The following is a 19,901-nucleotide window of genomic DNA, read 5'->3' as shown; positions in this document are numbered from 1 at the left end:
ACTTCTGGCTATTCAAAGAACCGCTCCGGGGAAACCGTTTTGAGTTCGACTGACATAAACATCTGCTAAACACACTTGTTGACAGAACGCTAATTTTTGGCATCATAATTAAGGACAGTTGTACCAACCTATTAAAAAAAAATTTCTTGCATTCCATATAAGCGGGAGATTTAAATGAAGAATTTCCGATACTTTCTGGATAGGGTGCATATTATTGGTCCCAAAGCGCTGCCTTGAGGAACTCCGCCCACATTTGGGTGATCTCGGAACCTACTACACCGATTTAAGCCAAATTCGGTACGGAATATTATCAGGAAAATTTCATATTATACTATGAAAATGGAAATCAAACAAAAACATAGATTCTTCCTATAAAACACAATTTTAAAAATGAAATTTTAAAAATCCAAAATAATTTCTACCAAATTCTTTCACTTTCCAGTATATTATATAAACCAGGAACTATTGAATAAATCCGCTTAAACTTCGCAAAAATAGTGCCCTCCTATCAGTGATCTGCAGTGAATACCTGGCTTATGATTATACTATCAAATTCTGAACCACCCCTATTGTTCACTCATACTTTCTCTCACTAAAAATATTATATTCTCACAATCACATGACTTGCTTTTGTAATAATGAGTATGTATCGGGTGATTTTTTAAGAGCTTGATAACTTTTTTTAAAAAAAAAACGCATAAAATTTGCAAAATCTCATCGGTTCTTTATTTGAAACGTTAGATTGGTTCATGACATTTACTTTTTGAAGATAATTTCATTTAAATGTTGACCGCGGCTGCGTCTTAGGTGGTCCATTCGGAAAGTCCAATTTTGGGCAACTTTTTCGAGCATTTCGGCCGGAATAGCCCGAATTTCTTCGGAAATGTTGTCTTCCAAAGCTGGAATAGTTGCTGGCTTATTTCTGTAGACTTTAGACTTGACGTAGCCCCACAAAAAATAGTCTAAAGGCGTTAAATCGCATGATCTTGGTGGCCAACTTGCGGGTCCATTTCTTGAGATGAATTGTTCTCCGAAGTTTTCCCTCAAAATGGCCATAGAATCGCGAGCTGTGTGGCATGTAGCGCCATCTTGTTGAAACCACATGTCAACCAAGTTCAGTTCTTCCATTTTTGGCAACAAAAAGTTTGTTAGCATCGAACGATAGCGATCGCCATTCACCGTAACGTTGCGTCCAACAGCATCTTTGAAAAAATACGGTCCAATGATTCCACCAGCGTACAAACCACACCAAACAGTGCATTTTTCGGGATGCATGGGCAGTTGGCCACCAAGATCATGCGATTTAACGCCTTTAGACTATTTTTTGTGGGGCTACGTCAAGTCTAAAGTCTACAGAAATAAGCCAGCAACTATTCCAGCTTTGGAAGACAACATTTCCGAAGAAATTCGGGCTATTCCGGCCGAAATGCTCGAAAAAGTTGCCCAAAATTGGACTTTCCGAATGGACCACCTAAGACGCAGCCGCGGTCAACATTTAAATGAAATTATCTTCAAAAAGTAAATGTCATGAACCAATCTAACGTTTCAAATAAAGAACCGATGAGATTTTGCAAATTTTATGCGTTTTTTTTTAAAAAAAAGTTATCAAGCTCTTAAAAAATCACCCGATATATGTCTCACAATCACTTATCGTTCATACTTGGCTTGGTTTGCTTCTCTGTATACAATTGTTTGAGCTATTCGTTGCATACCATTAGATGAGTTGAAAGGCTCATGAATACATTCACTAATAAGTGGATCATTGTTTATTCATGAATTTATTCACAAATTCCGTGCCTATTCAAAATATATTTTATACCTACGCGGAGGGGTTTTAAAAGGAACGAAGCGCGTGACTACAAAACTGAAACTTCTTTATTTCTTATCCCTTTATTCAATTATTTTCTTAAACCTAGATGCAAAGCTTTATCTTACATTCTAGAAAGTGGAGAGCTTAGGTAGATGAGTCCCTGAAGTTTATACCTACGCGGAGGGGTTTTAAAAGGAACGACTCTAGTGACTTCGTAAAAACTACAAAACTGAAACTTCTTTGTTTCTTATTCTTTTATTCAATTATTTCTTAAGCCTATATGCAAAGCTTTATCTTACATTCTAGAAAGTGGAGAGCTTAAGTAGATATGGTAGATTATGTAGATATGGTCGTATATGGCTTGCTAATTTAAGCATTTACCACAAAGTAGCACTATTTTTATATCCTCCAGCAAAAGCTATGAGAGATGTCGATATTAAAGCTGTGAAGCATTTCTGCATTCAGGAAATATCAGGCAATATTGAGTTTTACACGTCCGAACACAATGAGACCCCACAAATTCCATCTCCACCAATTACTTCAACATCAAATACGTCTTCATCTGCAAATGACCTGAACTTCTTTTTTCCAAGTATTTCAAACATGGGCGCGCAGGAACGTATCGAAGATGAGATAGATCGATATTTTACAGAAAGAGTACAATTTGATAATGACTTTGACATAATTCAATGGTGGAAGCAACATAAAACTAACTTTCCACGCATATCAAAACTTGCACTTAAAATATTAACTATACCTGCAAGTAGTGCGGCGTCTGAACGTGTATTTTCTTTGGCAGGCAATTTAATAAGTGATAAAAGAAATCGACTTTGCACCCAAAACCGTAGATAATATAATATTCCTGAATTCTATATTTAAGGCAAATTAATATGACAATAAGACCTTAGAAACGTTAAAAACAAAAATATGCAATGATATTGAAAAGTAATTTTGTGCAATACCTCAATCTAAGGATATATTCCGGAGCTACATACTTATAGTATATATGTATCTTTGGAGTTAAATCTTATGTATGTATGTACATAAATCTTTAAGTAAATTTTATGTTTAGTACTTTTATTTTTTACCGAAATGAACTGAAGTGTGTTATTTTGTTTTTTGTTAATAATTCATGTAATTTTTATACCATTAAACTGACGTGATTATTATTTTTAATTTTAATTCCATTGAAAGGAACTGAAATATCATTTTGTAAAATAAGTATGTGTATGTGATTTTTTTTAATAGAGAAAATTAATATAAAATATGAAAACCCCGTTTTTTATTTCATTATATCTAGTCATTATTAGAACCAGTTACAAAATCCTTGTTGTTATACAATAATATTATTGTAACTCTTAGTACTTTCGTAATGGATTTTTTAGCCTTTGGTTCATGGTCTAAAGGCTCAAAGGCTCAAAAGGCTCAAGTAACTTGCGCACAATTGAGCTTCTTCGTATATTCAAAAGTGTTTTGTATTCATAATTGTCAGAGAATCATAAGAAAAGATTCATAAGTATTGTGAGCTTATAACCAAACACTTGTGAATATATGTGACCTGGTCTACGGAAAGGGGGCTTAGGTGTCAAAAAATCAATTTTCACTATGAGATAACGAGAAACTGACGAAACGAGTTGTTTATTTTTAACAGCTGTTTTCCCAGAAAACTAGTTTTCGCACGTTAGCTCCCTTTTCGTAGACCAGGTCACATATGCTTCATACAAGCTAAGCAGCTCACAAGCCAAAACTCTCTCTTATAATCGCAAGTGAGCAGTAATCACACTTGTACTTATTCCGTGAATAATTTGCTTGCTTCATACTCATTTTTTCGCAAGTGGCTCATAGTTGTGTTTAAGTCATTCACTGCAGATTACTGCCCTCTATGCCCAATAACCCAAGAACCCAGACGCCAAATATATGGACGCCAGTGCTTAAATCTAAATCAGAAAACTTTTAACCAATGAGGAGCTCTTCACGAAATACTTTGGATAGAGGAGTTCTTGATTAAATACCGGTTAGATATCGGAATAGAACTGCAACAAGTGGGGAGGTGGCTAAAGATCCGCTTAGTGAACGAGTAGTCAACGGAACATATTGCATATTATCCAACCGCCACTTGCTATGTGATCTAAAACAATTGCGTTATAGAGCTATGCACTTGTTCAGATACAATAACAAACCAATTGCGATGTACCATATGGTCCATGAATAAATAAATATTGAGTAGTCGAAAAGCCTTTTCGTATTTTGTCTATAGATGTTACAGTCGTATATGTATCTCCAGCTACCAATCACATTGTATCATACCATATAGTGTTGGAAAGGAAATTCGTTACATTTTAAAATTTTTGTATAAAAAAGGGAAGAATGCCATTCAAGCCACCAATGGAATTTGTGAAGTTTACGGTGACGATGCTGTATCCGTTCGTGTAGCACAACTTCCGTTCTGAAAATTTCGAAATTTCGATTTACACTGATGAAAGTTTTACACTGTTGGAATAATGTTTCTAGCCGAAAAATGTCAAAAAGTGGTCGACCAAAATGGTATATATGTATTTATTAGTATAAATTTAAAAAAATAAGTTGAAGTTTGATTAGAAATACTAAAATACTTTTTCAACTACCCAACAAATGACAATGAAAATAATTTTCTTCAAGCAGATTTGAGTAGGGCGTTAATGCGTTAAAAAGCTACTTGAGATCGCCTTACAACTGATGTTGTACATATGTACATTAGGGTGTACCATTTTGAAGCAACCTTTTTTTCAACTGAAAAACAGGCTCAAAACTTTCGAAATGTGTAAAAAAAAAAGTCACTCAAAAGATGAGCTCTTAATATTAATATTAAGAGGTGTCTCTTTCAAATTTTCTGTTTTCCATATAAATTACATGGGAAAAAAATCATTTTTTTTGTGGTGGTTATTGTACGGATGTTATTATATGTGCACGCGATGGCTGCCAGTAGGGATGGTAAACTCGATTCCGATTCTACTCGAAAATCGAGTTTTCTCGTAAAATAATCGATTTTTCGGAATTGATCTTCAGTAGTCGAAGTCGATTAAGAATCGATTCTTGACATTTAGCTTCCATACAAACTGAAGACATAGTTACTAAAAGAAATGCACCTGTGAAGGTGCAGCCGAAGTTAACGTTTTTTGTTGTTTTTCGGTTTGGATTTTGAAAATTCATTCTTTTTTCTATTGACAAATTTTTATAGCAATCATTTTCCAAATTTTTTTTTCAGCAATAACTTATATTGTAATAGTAATGTATACAAGGGGTGATCAAAACCGGACCCACACAACAACAACATCATTAACAAGAAAGATAGGCTTAGTTTGGGTGCAACCGAACATTTTATACTCTTGCACGAATCAAAGCCGGGTAAATACTTTAATGCGTAATAGCCCTGACAGACGAGCAAAATTAATGCGCATTAAGCAACCCTAATGCGCATTGAAATTTTATAGTGACAGACGGCAGACTTGTGCATTTAGACAGCTGATTGTGAAATTTGTTTGTTTATTTACAAAAAGGAAAGTGAAATAAAAATGAATAAATGAAAAAAATCGTTTATTATTAACTACGTTCAATGATAATAGAGTGAAATTAAAAACAATAATTAATTGTTTAGCGAAAAAAGTGTGCGAAAAAATTAAGAATATTGGAAAAATGGATAGCAAACTTTGCGTTATTTATTTTCTGTCATCTAAAAATAAATTTGTTTTTGTTAATATACTTGCACATAATGTAATTAGCAATATAAAACTGCTTACCTCTGATGCTGTAAACGCAAAGGAGGCGGCAGACTTCAAGCGACATCTGTAAAAAAGTAGCAAACATCGGCCGTTTTTGAGCAGTGTTGCCTACTCAAATTTGGTAAATTCAGCTAAATGCACGAAATTCTTGTGCATTACAAACTTGCATTAACATGGGTCAAATGCGCAAGTAAATGAAAATTAAGCCCGCTAAGGCATATTAGCGCTGTCGTCTGTCAGGGCTATAAGACGTCAACCAGAGGATCGAAATCCAAGTAATTTTATATATATGTACATACATCTTTATATATAAATATCACGTGTCACGTTGTTTGTCCGCCATGGACGCCTAAACTACAGAACCGAATCCAGCCAACAGTTGACGTCATCTGTCAGAATATTTTGTATATAATTGTGACTGTCAAATAATAGACAAAGAATTTGGAATAAAATATTCAATTATTCTTACTTTTTCAATTTTTAGTGTTAGCATAACCGGCCATGTGGTACTTACACTGCAGTATAAATGAAATTCTTTTATAGTGAAGATAACACAGTGAAATTATACTAGCTTTTAAATTATTAGTGCTTGATTGTTCAAAAATATTTAATTAAAGTATGTACAAGTAAGTATTATCACATAGTTATATTAAGAAATTTGCTATGCATCAAATCACATTCTATGATATATGTATGCATTTTGATGATAAGAGGTACTAAGGCTTCAGGATATATGTAATTAAATAAGGTTATCGAGTTATTTATTTTCCGCTTGCTTCTTATGTTATTGATTTATTTATTAATGACAGTTAATCGATTTACAAAAAATTATTTACCAATTTGCATACAATTTAACGATGATTAATAATGCTATCTCCAAAAATTAATTAATATACTGCTGTGATCAAATTGAAAGGTAAATTTTGTCCATTTCATATCCTTCAAAGTATTCCCCTCCCGCTGCATTACATGTATTCCAACGAATTTTCGAGTCATCTATGCACTTGGAAAAATCTTCCGTTGTGGTGGCTGTGAGAAGTTTCTTCGATTCGGCTTTTATATCCTCAATCGAGTCAAAACGGTGCCCTCGGAGTGGTCTTGTGAATGTGCTGAATAGCCAGAAGTTACACGAAGGATCAGGCGAATGCGGTGGTTTTCGGTGCGATATTAGTTGAAAATGTGGCGAAATGATCACGAATAACCAATGCAGTATGAGAAGATGCATTATCGCACTTCTTTGTTCAATAAGTTCAGACATAGTAAAAATCGAAGAATTCTCTTTTAGAGCCTTACAAAACGACACGTATCGCAAATACTAATGAATATTTTGACGTGAAATTTAGCATAGATGTCACTAACAGTACTACCAACTTAGCAATTCGAAAAACACGCGAAGTATAAATTAAAAATTCACCTTTCAATTTGATCACAGTAGCATATATGAAAAAATTATAAAAAACTCCCCATAATATTTTAATAAGTATGCAAATATTTTTGTTTTCATTATTTTTATTCGACTTCTATTAAAAATTGTTTTGCACTTCTCATTTCAATGTGTTATATGTAATAGCATATTTTTGAGTTTTTTAATATTTATACGTTGAAATTATTATTCTAAGTCGAATGCCACCGAAGAAATGTAACCTGTGGTAAAGAATTCTCATCAGCATTGCTAAATTTCCATAAATGGTCATTCGCAAACAGACGTAAATCACTGCCTGATTCTAAAAAAACGCCCTTCATTGTTATTTCTTATGTTGAGACTCGGAATACATCTAATTAAACGATACTTACGGGAGGCTGGCTTTTTGAACGGATTAGAGCAAATTTTCTTTTTGCTATGTACATTAATGAGTTGTGTATTAAACAGCAAACAATAACAAATCTTCAACACTTGCACAATGCACGAATAAAAGTGACAGTGTCCTTTTCGCTCAGAATGCCATCTGCACGTATCTCATTGCACTAAACAGCTTTTAGAGTAGCGGTATAATTTAAACGCACCTTTCATTGAAATAACAAATCGTACCAAGTAGAAAGAATGAATGAAGACATAAAATGATATCAATATAAACTAACATCATACATCATCAACACTGATTTCTTCATTAATTAAATTCTAAGAATACAATTTACATATTTACCTCCTTCACACAACCTTCTAAGCGAACAGACTGCGCCATATACTGACAACTTTGCATTTTTATTTGCTGTTCATGGGATCAGAGTCCCATATTTTTGAACATTGATTCTTATGTAAAATTGGACGAGGAATCGAAAAGAAAAGTCAATTTTGAAATAAATATAGTTTAAAAAAACTAAAAAACACGCTTTTAAAACATATCAAACTAAAAAGTGAAAAATAATTCTTTGTATAAACTAACAATAATAATGAAGGAAACTTTCCTGCATTATTGTGAAAAAAGCGTGGAATGCTCGATATATGAAAAATATGTCACCAAGCACCCCACGCTTTCCTCACAGTAATGCAGAAAATTTTCCTTCATTATTATTGTTAGTTTATACAAAGAATTATTTTTCACTTTTTAGTTTGATATGTTTTAAAAACGTGTTTGACATGTTTTAAAAGCGTGTTTTTTTTAACTATATTTATTTTTAATTTTTTAGTTTGATGTGAGAAACCCCAAATTTGTTAAAATATGAACTATGACATGTAGTATGGGTTAAGTAAATCGATAATTAGGCAGCATTTAAAACTTACTAGCAACCTTTCATTGACTAATTGTTATATTATGTGCGACCAAGTTCTATTGACGACTTTACGAATTATTAGTTCTTAATCGTGTCATTTCTTCTAAAGCTTCACTGTTACGTGGGGTTTTACCTGTCAACTTTGAACAGTCTAGTTCTTCAATTCGAACACCGTCCAAAGATCTACAACGACTAAGTGCTACATAAGCTTGTCCAGCAGCAAACAGTCGAGAGCCCAGATAAAGTACTGCATGATCTACTGTATAACCAGAGAACGTATATTTATAAATTTATATACAACCTTGAATCTTTTGAACGGTCGACGCCCAACTCAGTATGCTATTAAAATGTCACCAAAACTAGTTTTATATAGATACGCATACTTTTAAGTGCATCTTTTTGGTGAGCTGCTTAAACTTACTATCGCCTTCCTACAGTGCCGCTCAAATACTCAAGGTTTCAGTACCACTTAAAAAAGTTACAAACATACATACATACACACATACATACATACACACATGCATACATACACACACATACACACATACATACATACAAGTGAAGCTAATAAAGGCGTATTAAAAAAGAAGGTGCAGGTTCCATATCGAACATTTGTAAAACTTGAAGTACGGAATTCACCTCACAACCACAGAATTCATAACATTAACATTGTTTACAGTTCTTTTACATACTCAACCAGAGAATGTAATGAAGAGAAATAAATATGTATATAGGGCAATTCGCAATCTGGTGCAAATGGTCTTGCATATTTGCAATTGCCTCTTATGTTTGCAATTGCATGAATGCAGATTGTAAATTGCCCTTATGTATTTACGGCATATGATGACATAGCATGTATGCCCAATCCGGGAATATTGAAGAAAAATAATTTTTTGATATTCCATAGGAAATATGTTCCATTATGTAGAACTTTTATTTATTATTTTTCAAATTATTTTATGTTAATTTAATCTTATTTTATAATAAGTTATTATTAATAATTTCAAAATATTGTAATATATTTGTTTAAATAATTGACTTATAGCCCTGACAGACGAGAGCGCTAATATGCATTAGCGGGCTTAATTTACATTTACTTGCGCATTTGACCCATGTTAATGCAAGTTAGTAATGCACAAAAATTTCGTGCAACACTGCCCAAAAATGGCTAGTTTCTGCTATTGTTTGACAGATGTCGCTTGAAATCTGCCACCTTGTTTGTGTTTATAGCTTCAGAGGTAAACAGTTTTTATATTGCTAATTAAATTATGTGCAAGTATGTAAACAAAAACAAATTTTAATATTTTTAGATGGCAGAAAATAAACAACGCACAGTTTGCTATCCAGTTTTCCAAAATTCTTAACTTTTTCGCACACTTTCATTTAACTTTTTTTTTTGTAATAAATAAACAAATTCACTATCAGCTGTCTAAATGCACAAGTCTGCCGTCTGTCACCATAAAATTGCAATGCGCATTAGCGTTGCTTAAGGCGCAGTAATTTTGCTCGTCTGTCAGGGCTATTACCTAACAGCATTATGATATTTTCATGCACTTCCATATTGACATGTAAAAATAATTATGATATGAGTATAATTTTGTATGAATGCATGCATAGTAATATTTATAGTCAATTTGGACTTGCATATTTAATAAAGTTATTTGATTTTTATATAATATTCTATACTGATAAATATTTTTGTATTATATTTCTTCTTCTTCTTAATTGGCGTAGACACCGCTTACGCGTTTATAGCCGAGTTAACAACAGCGCGCCAGTCGTTTCTTCTTTTCGCTACGTGGCGCCAATTGGATATTCCAAGCGAAGTCAGGTCCTTCTCCGCTTGGTCCTTCCAACGGAGTGGAGGTCTTCCTCTTCCTCTGCCTCCCCCGGCGGGTACTGAGTCGAATACTTTCAGAGCTGGAGTGTTTTCATCCATCCGGACAACATGACCTAGCCAGCGTAGCTGCTGTCTTTTAATTCGCTGAACTATGTCGATGTCGTCGTATATCTCGTACAGCTCATCGTTCCATCGAATGCGATATTCGCCGTGGCCAATGCGCAAAGGACCATAAATCTTTCGCAGAATTTTTCTCTCGAAAACTCGTAACGTCGACTCATCGATTGCTGTCATCGCCCAAGCCTCTGCACTATATAGCAGGACGAGAATTATGAGCGACTTATAGAGTTTAGCTTTTGTTCGTCGAGAGAGGACTTTACTTTTCAATTGCCTACTCAGTCCGAAGTAGCACCTGTTGGCAAGAGCAATCCTGCGTTGGATTTCCAGGCTGACATTGTTGGTGGTGTTAATGCTGGTTCCTAAATAGACGAAATTATCTACAACTTCAAAGTTATGACTGTCAACAGTGACGTGAGAGCCAAGGCGCGAGTGCGACGACTGTTTGTTTGATGACAGGAGATATTTCGTTTTGCCCTCGTTAACTGCCAGACCCATTTTCTGTGCTTCCTTGTCCAGCCTGGAGAGAGCAGAACTAACTGCGCGGATGTTGAGGCCGATGATAGGAGTTGAGGAGTTTGAAATGCCGTCCCACAGTTCCCTTATACCGAGTTGTTGACGATACCAAATTCAGACATCGCGGCATAAAGGCAGCTCCTTTTCGTGCTGTCGAAAGCAGCTTTGAAATCGACGAAGAGGTGGTGTGTGTCGATTCTTTTTCACTGGTCTGTTCCAAGATTTGGCGCATGGTGAATATCTGGTCCAGGATCTGGATTTTCCAGGTCTAAAGCCACATTGATAAGGTCCAATCAGTTTGTTGATGGTGGGCTTTAATCTTTCACACAATACGCTCGATAGAAACTTATATGCGATGTTGAGGAGGCTAATCCCACGGCAGTTGGCGCAGATTGTGCGGTCTCCTTTTTTACGGATTGGGCATAGCACACTTAAATTCCAATCGTCGGGCATGCTTTCGTCCGACCATATTTTACAAAGAAGCTGATGCATGCTCCTTATCAGTTCTTCGCCGCCGTGTTTGAATAGCTCGGCCGGCAATTCGTCGGCCCCTGCCACTTTGTTGTTCTTCAGGCGGGCAATTGCTATTCGAACTTCTTCATGGTCGGGCAATAGAACGTCGGCTGCATCGTCATCGATTGGGGAATCGGGTTCACCTTCTCTTGGCGTTGTGCATTCACTGCCATTCAGCAGGCTGGAGAAGTGTTCCCTCCATAATTTAAGTATGCTCTGGGCATCGGTCACTAGATCACCTTTGGGGGTTCTACCAGCTTATCAAGCTCTTCGTACTCACGCATTTCAGCCTCTTTCTTCTTCTGTCTGCAAATGCGTTTCGCTTCCCTTTTCAACTCTCGGTATCTATCCCATCCCGCACGTGTAGTGGTCGATCGTAAGGTTGCGAGGTAGGCAGCCTGTTTTCTCTCCGCTGCGACAAGGCATTCCTCGTCGTACCAGCTGTTCTTTTGCATTTTCCGAAAACCAATGGTTTCGGTTGCAGCTGTACGTAAGGAATTTGAAATGCCGTCCCACAGTTCCTTTATACCGAGTTGTTGACGAGTGCTCTCAGAGAGCAGGAGTGCAAGCCGAGTAGAAAATCGTTCGGCTGTCTGTTGTGATTGCAGCTTCTCGACGTCGAACCTTCCTTGTGTTTGTTGGCGTGCGTTTTTTGCTGCACAGAGGCGGGTGCGAATCTTGGCTGCAACAAGATAGTGGTCCGAGTCGATGTTAGGACCTCGGAGCGCACGCACATCTAAAACACTGGAGACGTGTCTTCCGTCTATCACAACATGATCGATCTGGTTGGGAGTTTTTCGATCCGGAGACAGCCAGGTGGCTTGATGACTCTTTTTATGCTGGAATCTAGTACTACAGATAACCATATTTCGGGCCCCGGCGAAGTCAATCAGCCTCAACCCATTTGATTCTCTGTCTTTGTCCCGTCCATCGCATTTCTTGGACGGCGGTGATGTCAGCCTTTATTTTCGCGAGGACATCAATCATCTGGGCAGCGGCACCTTTCCAATTAAGGGTCCGGACATTCCAGGTGCATGCCCTCAAATCGTAGTCCTTATTTCGTTTGCCATGGTCGTCATCAAAAGTCTCTCATCCGAGGCTTGTTGCTTCCTTTCATTGGGGGTGTTTTTTTTACGTGGCGGGTCCCAAACCCAGCGCACAACCCTATGTAGGGGATGTTTCGCTTTCTCACATTAGATCGCCTTCGAACAGATCTTCTTAGGCTACCCAGAGGATACTTGATCAAAGACCGGAAGTAGTGAGCTGCTTGAGCCATGTGTAGAAGAATCATTTCTAGCCACTCCCAAGTGAATGGCGATCAGAGAACTTTCCTCACTTGCGTGAACTTCTACACATGACTCCATCCTCCAACACTAAAAGAAATTAAATTTATCACAACAATATACATATACATACATCTTTTTTCATATTAATTCTATGTTTCTGCACATGCTCATATGAATGTATGTATGTATGTATACGCATGTGCGCGTTCAGATATTCAAATCATGATTTTATCACTTATCAATGGCCAATTCATAATCTGGTGCAAATGGTTAGTGTAACACTAACAAAATGTACAGCGAATTTGCAATTGCAAATATCCAAGACCATTTGCACCAGATTGCGAATTGTTCTAATATATTACATGTGCACGCATTGATTTGCATGTTCATATACCTTCATTTATACTTACATATAGGTATGTATGTACATATATGTATTTGTATACATTGTCGAACAAATAATGTACAAGCATACAAACTTACATATGCGTACACATGTGAATATGTCACCAACAAAAAATTGAAACATTGTTCTACAAAAACAACAATTGTCTCAAATAGCAGAAGCATCACAAGTCAATATGGCAGCCGAATTGGCGAAAATGTAGTAAATTTTACAACAAAAATGATTTCATTCATTCATATTCATTCTCATTCATAAAAACAGACGCCGTAAGATCTCCCCGAGCATGTCTTTGCCAACAAGCGTCTTTTCGCGACGATGGCAAAAGCTAAAAATCATAAATTGAACAACTTTCTGATGTTCCTCTGGAAGAAAACTGTCAACCCCGCAAACACAGAAAAGAGTGACAAAAGTGGGAACAAAGTGGGAACAAAGTTTTCGTCGATTTAAAATATTTGTCAAATCTAAAATATTTTGCCGTGGCTCGCAAAAATCAGCGTCGATATGTATGCAAGCTCATACAGAAACAAACATATTTACGATAGTTTGTTGGCGAAGCTGTTACCAGGAATAATGGGATGCCCAACTCCTCTCTCACTGGAAGTGAGAGAACAATTGCTAAACGTCAAAACCACCTAAACTTTGACAGTTGACTGGATTGGGGAGGTTTTGACGTTAAGCAATTGGAAACGAGCGATGGCCAGATTGAAATCTTACCAAAAAAATATATGAACGGAGGGATTTGTTGCATCGTTCGAGACCTCTTATCAAAAATGCAAAACAATGAAAATTAAATAAATTTGTGAAATTTAAAGGTATTTGATGAAATGTTTTGTAATTTGAAACATCATAGTATTATTTTCAATTGAAAATTATTAAAAACTTTTATTAATTGAGAGCTAACAACCTTAAATCCTATTATTGGGTATTGAAAGGACAAAAGTCAGTTGTTATAATATTCTTTAAAAAGATTTAAATAGTTTCTCCATATAATAAATAACCACTATTTAGTAATTTTTATTCGTACTAAATGTTGGGTATTGGGTTAATAAATGCCCAAAAATTGTTATTTTGTTCGATCTGGCCATAATGAAAAATGTTATAAAAAACGCTTATTTTGGGGCGCTCTCACACTGGAATAAGTTGGGCAACCCATTATTCCTGCTGTTACAGAGGCAAGGGAAGCGGTGACAATCGGCGTTCCTTCGTTTGTGTTTTTCGGCACAACTCCGATTTTCTACCAATAACACAATGTTGTGACGTTTTGTCGTCGCGTCAGTGCTGCGACACATTGACGTGAGCTTCGGCCATTAGTTGTCCGTGACAACGGAGATGCGTGCGGCACTTGTTATTCCCTTATGAATGTTTGTACATACAACATACATATGTGGCTCATATTTGCTTTCGTAAACATACAGACATTTGTGCCAAAGAAATAATGTATGTATAGTATATGTCATAGAAATTCTATTGATATAAATGTATGTAGATATGATACGGGAATAATGGGAATATGCATAAGTGAAGGTCATAAATTTTGTTTTGATGAAATGAAAAAAATTACCCAAGACGTGTTTATATGAGCACATTTAAGTTCATTTGGCACATCTTTATTTTGTAATAGTCGTAATAAATATAATTTATTTGAAATAATAATTTATTTAAAATTATATTTTATCTAATTTTTCCCGATTTTGCAAAAATATTTAAATTTTTACCACCTTGCCGGAAAACTGGTTCATATGATACAAAATAATCACGCATACATATGTGACTTTGTATTTTTTTTCTTCAAAGCATTTCTCTTCATTCATTTTCGCGTGAAATCAGTCGTTTTACATATGTACATATATTTCAGCCAGACAACGTGCTCATTTCTGCTAAATAGCAGCGATAGTGGTGAATTCCGTAGTTCAAGTTTTTCAGCTCTGTTGGCCGTCCAATCGAACATCATACAGAATTCAATTTGCACCTTTTCTACATATATTTTTACATAGACAGAGAACGTACATCATAGAGAAGGGTAATGACGCGGAGAATGTAAAAATATTTTTGGCTAACTCGGTAGAGATGAGGGAGTTTCATCACTGCCAGCTCGGCAGGAGATATCTTAATAGTTGGGCTTGAACAGAGCTGAGCATTGAATAAAAATTATGCATGTAATTATTTATTGCTATTACAAACATTCTCTTTGCTTACGTTTTTATACATTTATACGCAAACATGTGTATTCCAACTATTTTCTGGCAGAGGTATGGCCTCTGAAAATAGTTTGGAGAATACACCAGAGAATCCTTTTCGGAGTACTTCTAAAATTTTGAGAACGCCTCCAAAAGGCAGAAATGAAGAGCCCACCGCTGCTGGACCGATAAAAAATTGTGAAAATGCCGACCAATATAACAAAGGCGGAAAATCTGAGCAAGTGCAGAATAGTGAAACTGTTAAAATTTTTTGTAAACTGGGCACAAATATCAAGGACCTTGAAGCTATGATGTCTGGTCAGAGACATATAAATCAAGCTATGCGTGACCTTGCAAGCTTCATAACAAGCCTGTATGACAAGGCTGAAAATCGAGAGAATCCGCTGAAAAGAGCAGGGAAAAGCATACGCCAAAGAGGATACGTGAATTATCAGATTACTTACCACCAGGCGTTATATAGTGAGGTCACTAAGGTTGTCCTTAAAAACAGCTCTGTAGATAAGTCCCCATCCGAGAAATGGGTGGATGTGGTAAAAAAGAGGAAGCGGGTTGAAAAAAGAATTCGGTAGAAGCCATACGCCATTATTATAACCAAAAAAGATGGGGATCATATGCGAACATCCTCATGAAAATTAATTGCGATAGTGGCCTTGAGGAATTGGACACAAACGTAAGGCACATTAGGAAAACCCTCAAAAGAGACCTGTTACTAGAATCAAAACACCAAGCAGACAAGAGAGCCGACACGTTCGAGAGTGGCCTAGTGGGAGTGCTTGGAGAAATGGCTGTAATACAGCCAAAAACGCAAACGTCACTATAATGTGCAAGAACCTAGACGAGTGTGGGTTTCAGAACATAAGACCAGCAAATATCAAAAATATGCGGAAGACAGGAAGCGACACTCAAATAGCCCTTATATGCCTGCGTGCTCAAGACGCCAAGAATTCCCTTAAATTTGGCAAAGTAAATATCGGGTGGTCGATCTGTCGCCTCCGGGAGTACTCCCCTGTTTCCCGCTGTTACAGATGTTTCCATCCAGGCCACATGGCGGGTAAATTTTGCAGTCTTATCGACAGGTCCTCTCTTTGCACACGTTGTGGAAGCCTTGTATCAAAAGTATGCACTAATACACCGAGTTGCATGCTGTGCAAAGGGGAATACTCAGTTTAGAGTATGTCTTGCCCTAAATACTTGGAGTTGCTAAAGACAATGAAGAAATGGGAATATTGCAGCTGAACTTAAATCACTGCGCCGCAGCACAAGCCTTGCTGCAACAAACCATAATAGAAAGCGACATTGATATCACCTTACTAAGTGAGCAATATTCCAAACGTTCGGAAAGGACTTGGATTACAGATATAACGGCCAAAGTAACAATATGGTCCTGCAACAGACTATCATTCACAACTTGCTGCAGAAAAGCAAAAACAGGCGGCGTCTACTTAGTAACCGCATTGCGAAAAGAACTGGTTGCAGCATGCGACGCTACAATGCGAAGAACGAAATGTCACAACAAGCAAAGACCTCTTATACTGTTGGAATAAAGAAATTTCCATGCTAAGAAAGCTCTGTCACGCAACTCGACGTCGCCTACAACGCAGTCAAAGTGGCGAAAACGAAAACAGTCTTAATGAAGCTTTAAAAAGCCACAAGAAGCTGGCCTGGTTTTAATCCCAAACCAAAAATCCACCAGATGAACCTTTTTCGTATCGACCTCTGTATATGCTAGACACAACTGGCTGAGCACAAAACAAAGGTATTGCTCATAAGCACCAGGAAAATTGTGGAAAAAATAACTCTCACTATAGAAGAGTGCGTGATTACCTCACAACCACAGTTGAAGTGTTTAATGGTAATATTGGACTCCAAACTGAAATTCAATCAGCACTTGGCAAACATAGCAAATAAGATTTATAATGCCTTATCAAGAGTGATGGCAAATAGATGCTGTACGCTCTAGCCGTCGACTTCTAATTGCTAAAGCGATGAGCTCAGTTATACTAAATGCTGCTCTAGTATGAATACAGGCACTAAACATGAAAGCGTATGCCAGACCAATAAATGAGGTGCATAGACTCACAGCAATAACTGTAACAAGTACTTTCCGAACTATTTCCAGCGAAGCAGCTGAAGTACTAACTAGTATGCCGCCCATAGATATCCAGGGAGACAAGTTCACGAGATTATATGAACTGTCAGTGACAATTACAGAAATCAAAAAAAGAGAGAAGAACGAAGAGCATAATTATATGGCAGCATCGGTGGCAAACCCCAACCAAAAGACGGTGGACCCACAGACTTATACCTGACATCCACACGTGGATAACTAGACAACCTGGGGACCTGGATTTCCACCTGACCCAAATATTAGGCAGGCATGGGTACTTCAGAGGCTACCAACACAAATTTCATAATGACGATAGTCCGTATTGTTATATGTATGCGGAGTTCATAGAAGACTCTGAACACGTGTTTTTCCATAAGGGAAAAGTTAGAAACTGCTAGGTGGTAGTTTAATGGTGGAAAATTTGAGTGCATTTATGTCTCAGTCCTCTGACAAGTGGAAAGCTGTTCGCGAAGCGGCAACTTCCATCATGACTAAATTAAGGCCGTTACAGTAGAATAGGCGACAGTCCGTCCATGCTAAAGAGGTAAAATGTCTTGCCACTCTCATGAAGTAATACCTTATCTGGTGGTTTCGTGGGAGAGTCTTGAGTTGGGAGTAGGTTAGGTTTAGCGCATTAAAGTTTCGCACTCCGGCTTTCGATGCTTCCTCCTACTATACAAAATGTGTTTTCATATGAATTCGTTTTGTACATATTTATGAATTCAGGTGCAATTGAATACATTTTAATTAATATACTTTTTCAAAGCAACATTTGTAGTTAATGTGAAAATAAGGCCTACTTTTTTAATTACTTCCAAAGTTTGATATATACATATGTACATATGTGTACAGTTTATTACATACATATGTATGTATGTACATATCAAAACAATCATAATATACTAAAAACTTAATAGGGGGATTCTCTTGCTCTTGCAAAATTGCCGATTGCAAAAATCCTATACTGAAATATACAAGGGCACGAGAGCACCCACTGTAAAAAACCGTAACAAATCTTTATAATTTAAATAGAAAATGTAAAATCTATTTAAAATTTACCTCCCTCAACAATTTAACGTCAAGATATGTATTTAAGTAAAATGACAGCTAGCAGAGGGTTGCAATTATTTTTTTACGTGTCATTGCACGAAAATAAATATTGGTTTTGGTCTGACATATTTTACAGCCATTGCAAATAATTTTCTGCGTGTGTTTGTTGTTGTGCCGCTGCACCAAGAGGGAAAATCTACAATTCGTACACCGTGCAAGGGTTTTGCATGAGCAAGAACCACTTTTCTCAAATATTTCAATGCAACTACACATTTTTTCTCTATGCACTAACACCAACGCATGTTCGGGTTATTTTTTTATTTACCTAGATGCGATGAAAAAAAGTTTCTTTCATTTCTTGATTTACAGCCCTATTCTGAAAAAACCTTGTTTGTTTCTTGTGAGGCATATTTTGTGAGGCTATTCTTGCTCAAACCTCAGAAGAAAAAAGCTTAAAAAAGTCACCACGTGAGGTAAAAAGCTTTTAGCTGTCAAACAGCTGTTAAGAAAAATAAGCAAACAACCTTCAATAATGTTTTCTCTTGCAGGATGAATTCTTAGACGTTATCTACTGGGCGAGACAGATTTTTGGCATTCTTTTAGGCATAGTATGGGGCATTGTGCCATTAAAAGGCTTCCTGGGATTAGTACTGTAAGGAATATCCCAATAACAATACATCATATGTAAATTCATAAAAACTTCTCATATGTTTCCATAGATTCGCTGGTATCAGTTGTGGCATTGTGTACATTTATTCCATAAATTTCCAAGGTATTGATGAGGAGGCTTACGGAGGCGCTTGGGAGCTGGTTAAAGAGGGTTTTATGACGTCATTTGCGGGTTTTCTTGTGACGTGGATAATTTTCTATACTGGACTGCATTATGATACTATAATGGCTGAGAAGGAGCTGTCATAAAGCAGTTCCCAAAGTTAAGGATTGCAGATTTGTTTTAAACCAAAACACCACAGACTTAAGCTCATCAACAAAATATCTATCGAAAATATCTATTAAAATTTTATCCCATTATCAATGCAATATGTTAAAAGCCAGTGGTCCACGGGCGAAATAGTTCAGAAAATGTAAAAAAGTGACCGATTTGTCCCCAACTATCTAAGCAGTTCCTTACAGTTAAATGTATAGCTTTCGACCATCATAATTTTAAAACTATTAGTTAATAGAATTAGAAAATTTACGACAAACGTAATTAATTATACACTGAGATTCGTTCCTCACACGTTTCTGCATTTCTCAGCATTTTGTCTTTAGATGTGCTGCGTAAATGTACCACTATCGTACGTGTTTAAATTTTTCTATTAAAAAATAAACGTTTAAATGCCGTTAGTTCTTAAAACTTGTTTTTGTCTTTAATTCATTTTTTATTACAAATCTTCATAAAATTGTAAAGAAAAATTCAATTTAAATCAACTATAAGTAAGGCTGAACTTAATAATCCATAGTTTCAACACTACTACCACCGCCAATCGCATTACCATTTAGCGTCGCTCCGTTTTGAGTCAATTCTAGCTCAAATTTTAACACTTTCCTCCTACCGCCCGATTCCTCCTCCTCAACAATTGCCGCATAT

The 19,901-nt window shown here is 36.4% G+C and overlaps 1 protein-coding gene across 1 annotated transcript in view; it reads left to right on the top strand.

Annotated features, from left to right (window-relative positions):
- LOC120779466 (respirasome Complex Assembly Factor 1-like) overlaps window positions 1-19,667 on the top strand; it is a 48,134-nt gene extending 28,467 nt beyond the window's left edge. Inside the window, exons 2-4 of the mRNA XM_040111729.1 lie at window positions 5,055-5,194; window positions 18,862-18,965; window positions 19,033-19,667. Of these exons, the coding sequence (XP_039967663.1) occupies window positions 5,078-5,194; window positions 18,862-18,965; window positions 19,033-19,231 (420 nt within the window). The 5' untranslated portion in view covers window positions 5,055-5,077 and the 3' untranslated portion in view covers window positions 19,232-19,667. The remainder of the gene's footprint in view (window positions 1-5,054; window positions 5,195-18,861; window positions 18,966-19,032) is intronic.
- Window positions 19,668-19,901: the final 234 nt, after the last annotated feature.

Source organism: Bactrocera tryoni, unplaced genomic scaffold, assembly GCF_016617805.1.
Source record: "Bactrocera tryoni isolate S06 unplaced genomic scaffold, CSIRO_BtryS06_freeze2 scaffold_11, whole genome shotgun sequence".
NCBI classification, from domain to species: domain Eukaryota; kingdom Metazoa; phylum Arthropoda; class Insecta; order Diptera; family Tephritidae; genus Bactrocera; species Bactrocera tryoni.
Note: the sequence above shows the minus strand (reverse complement) of the source record. Positions and strands in the feature narration are given on the sequence as shown.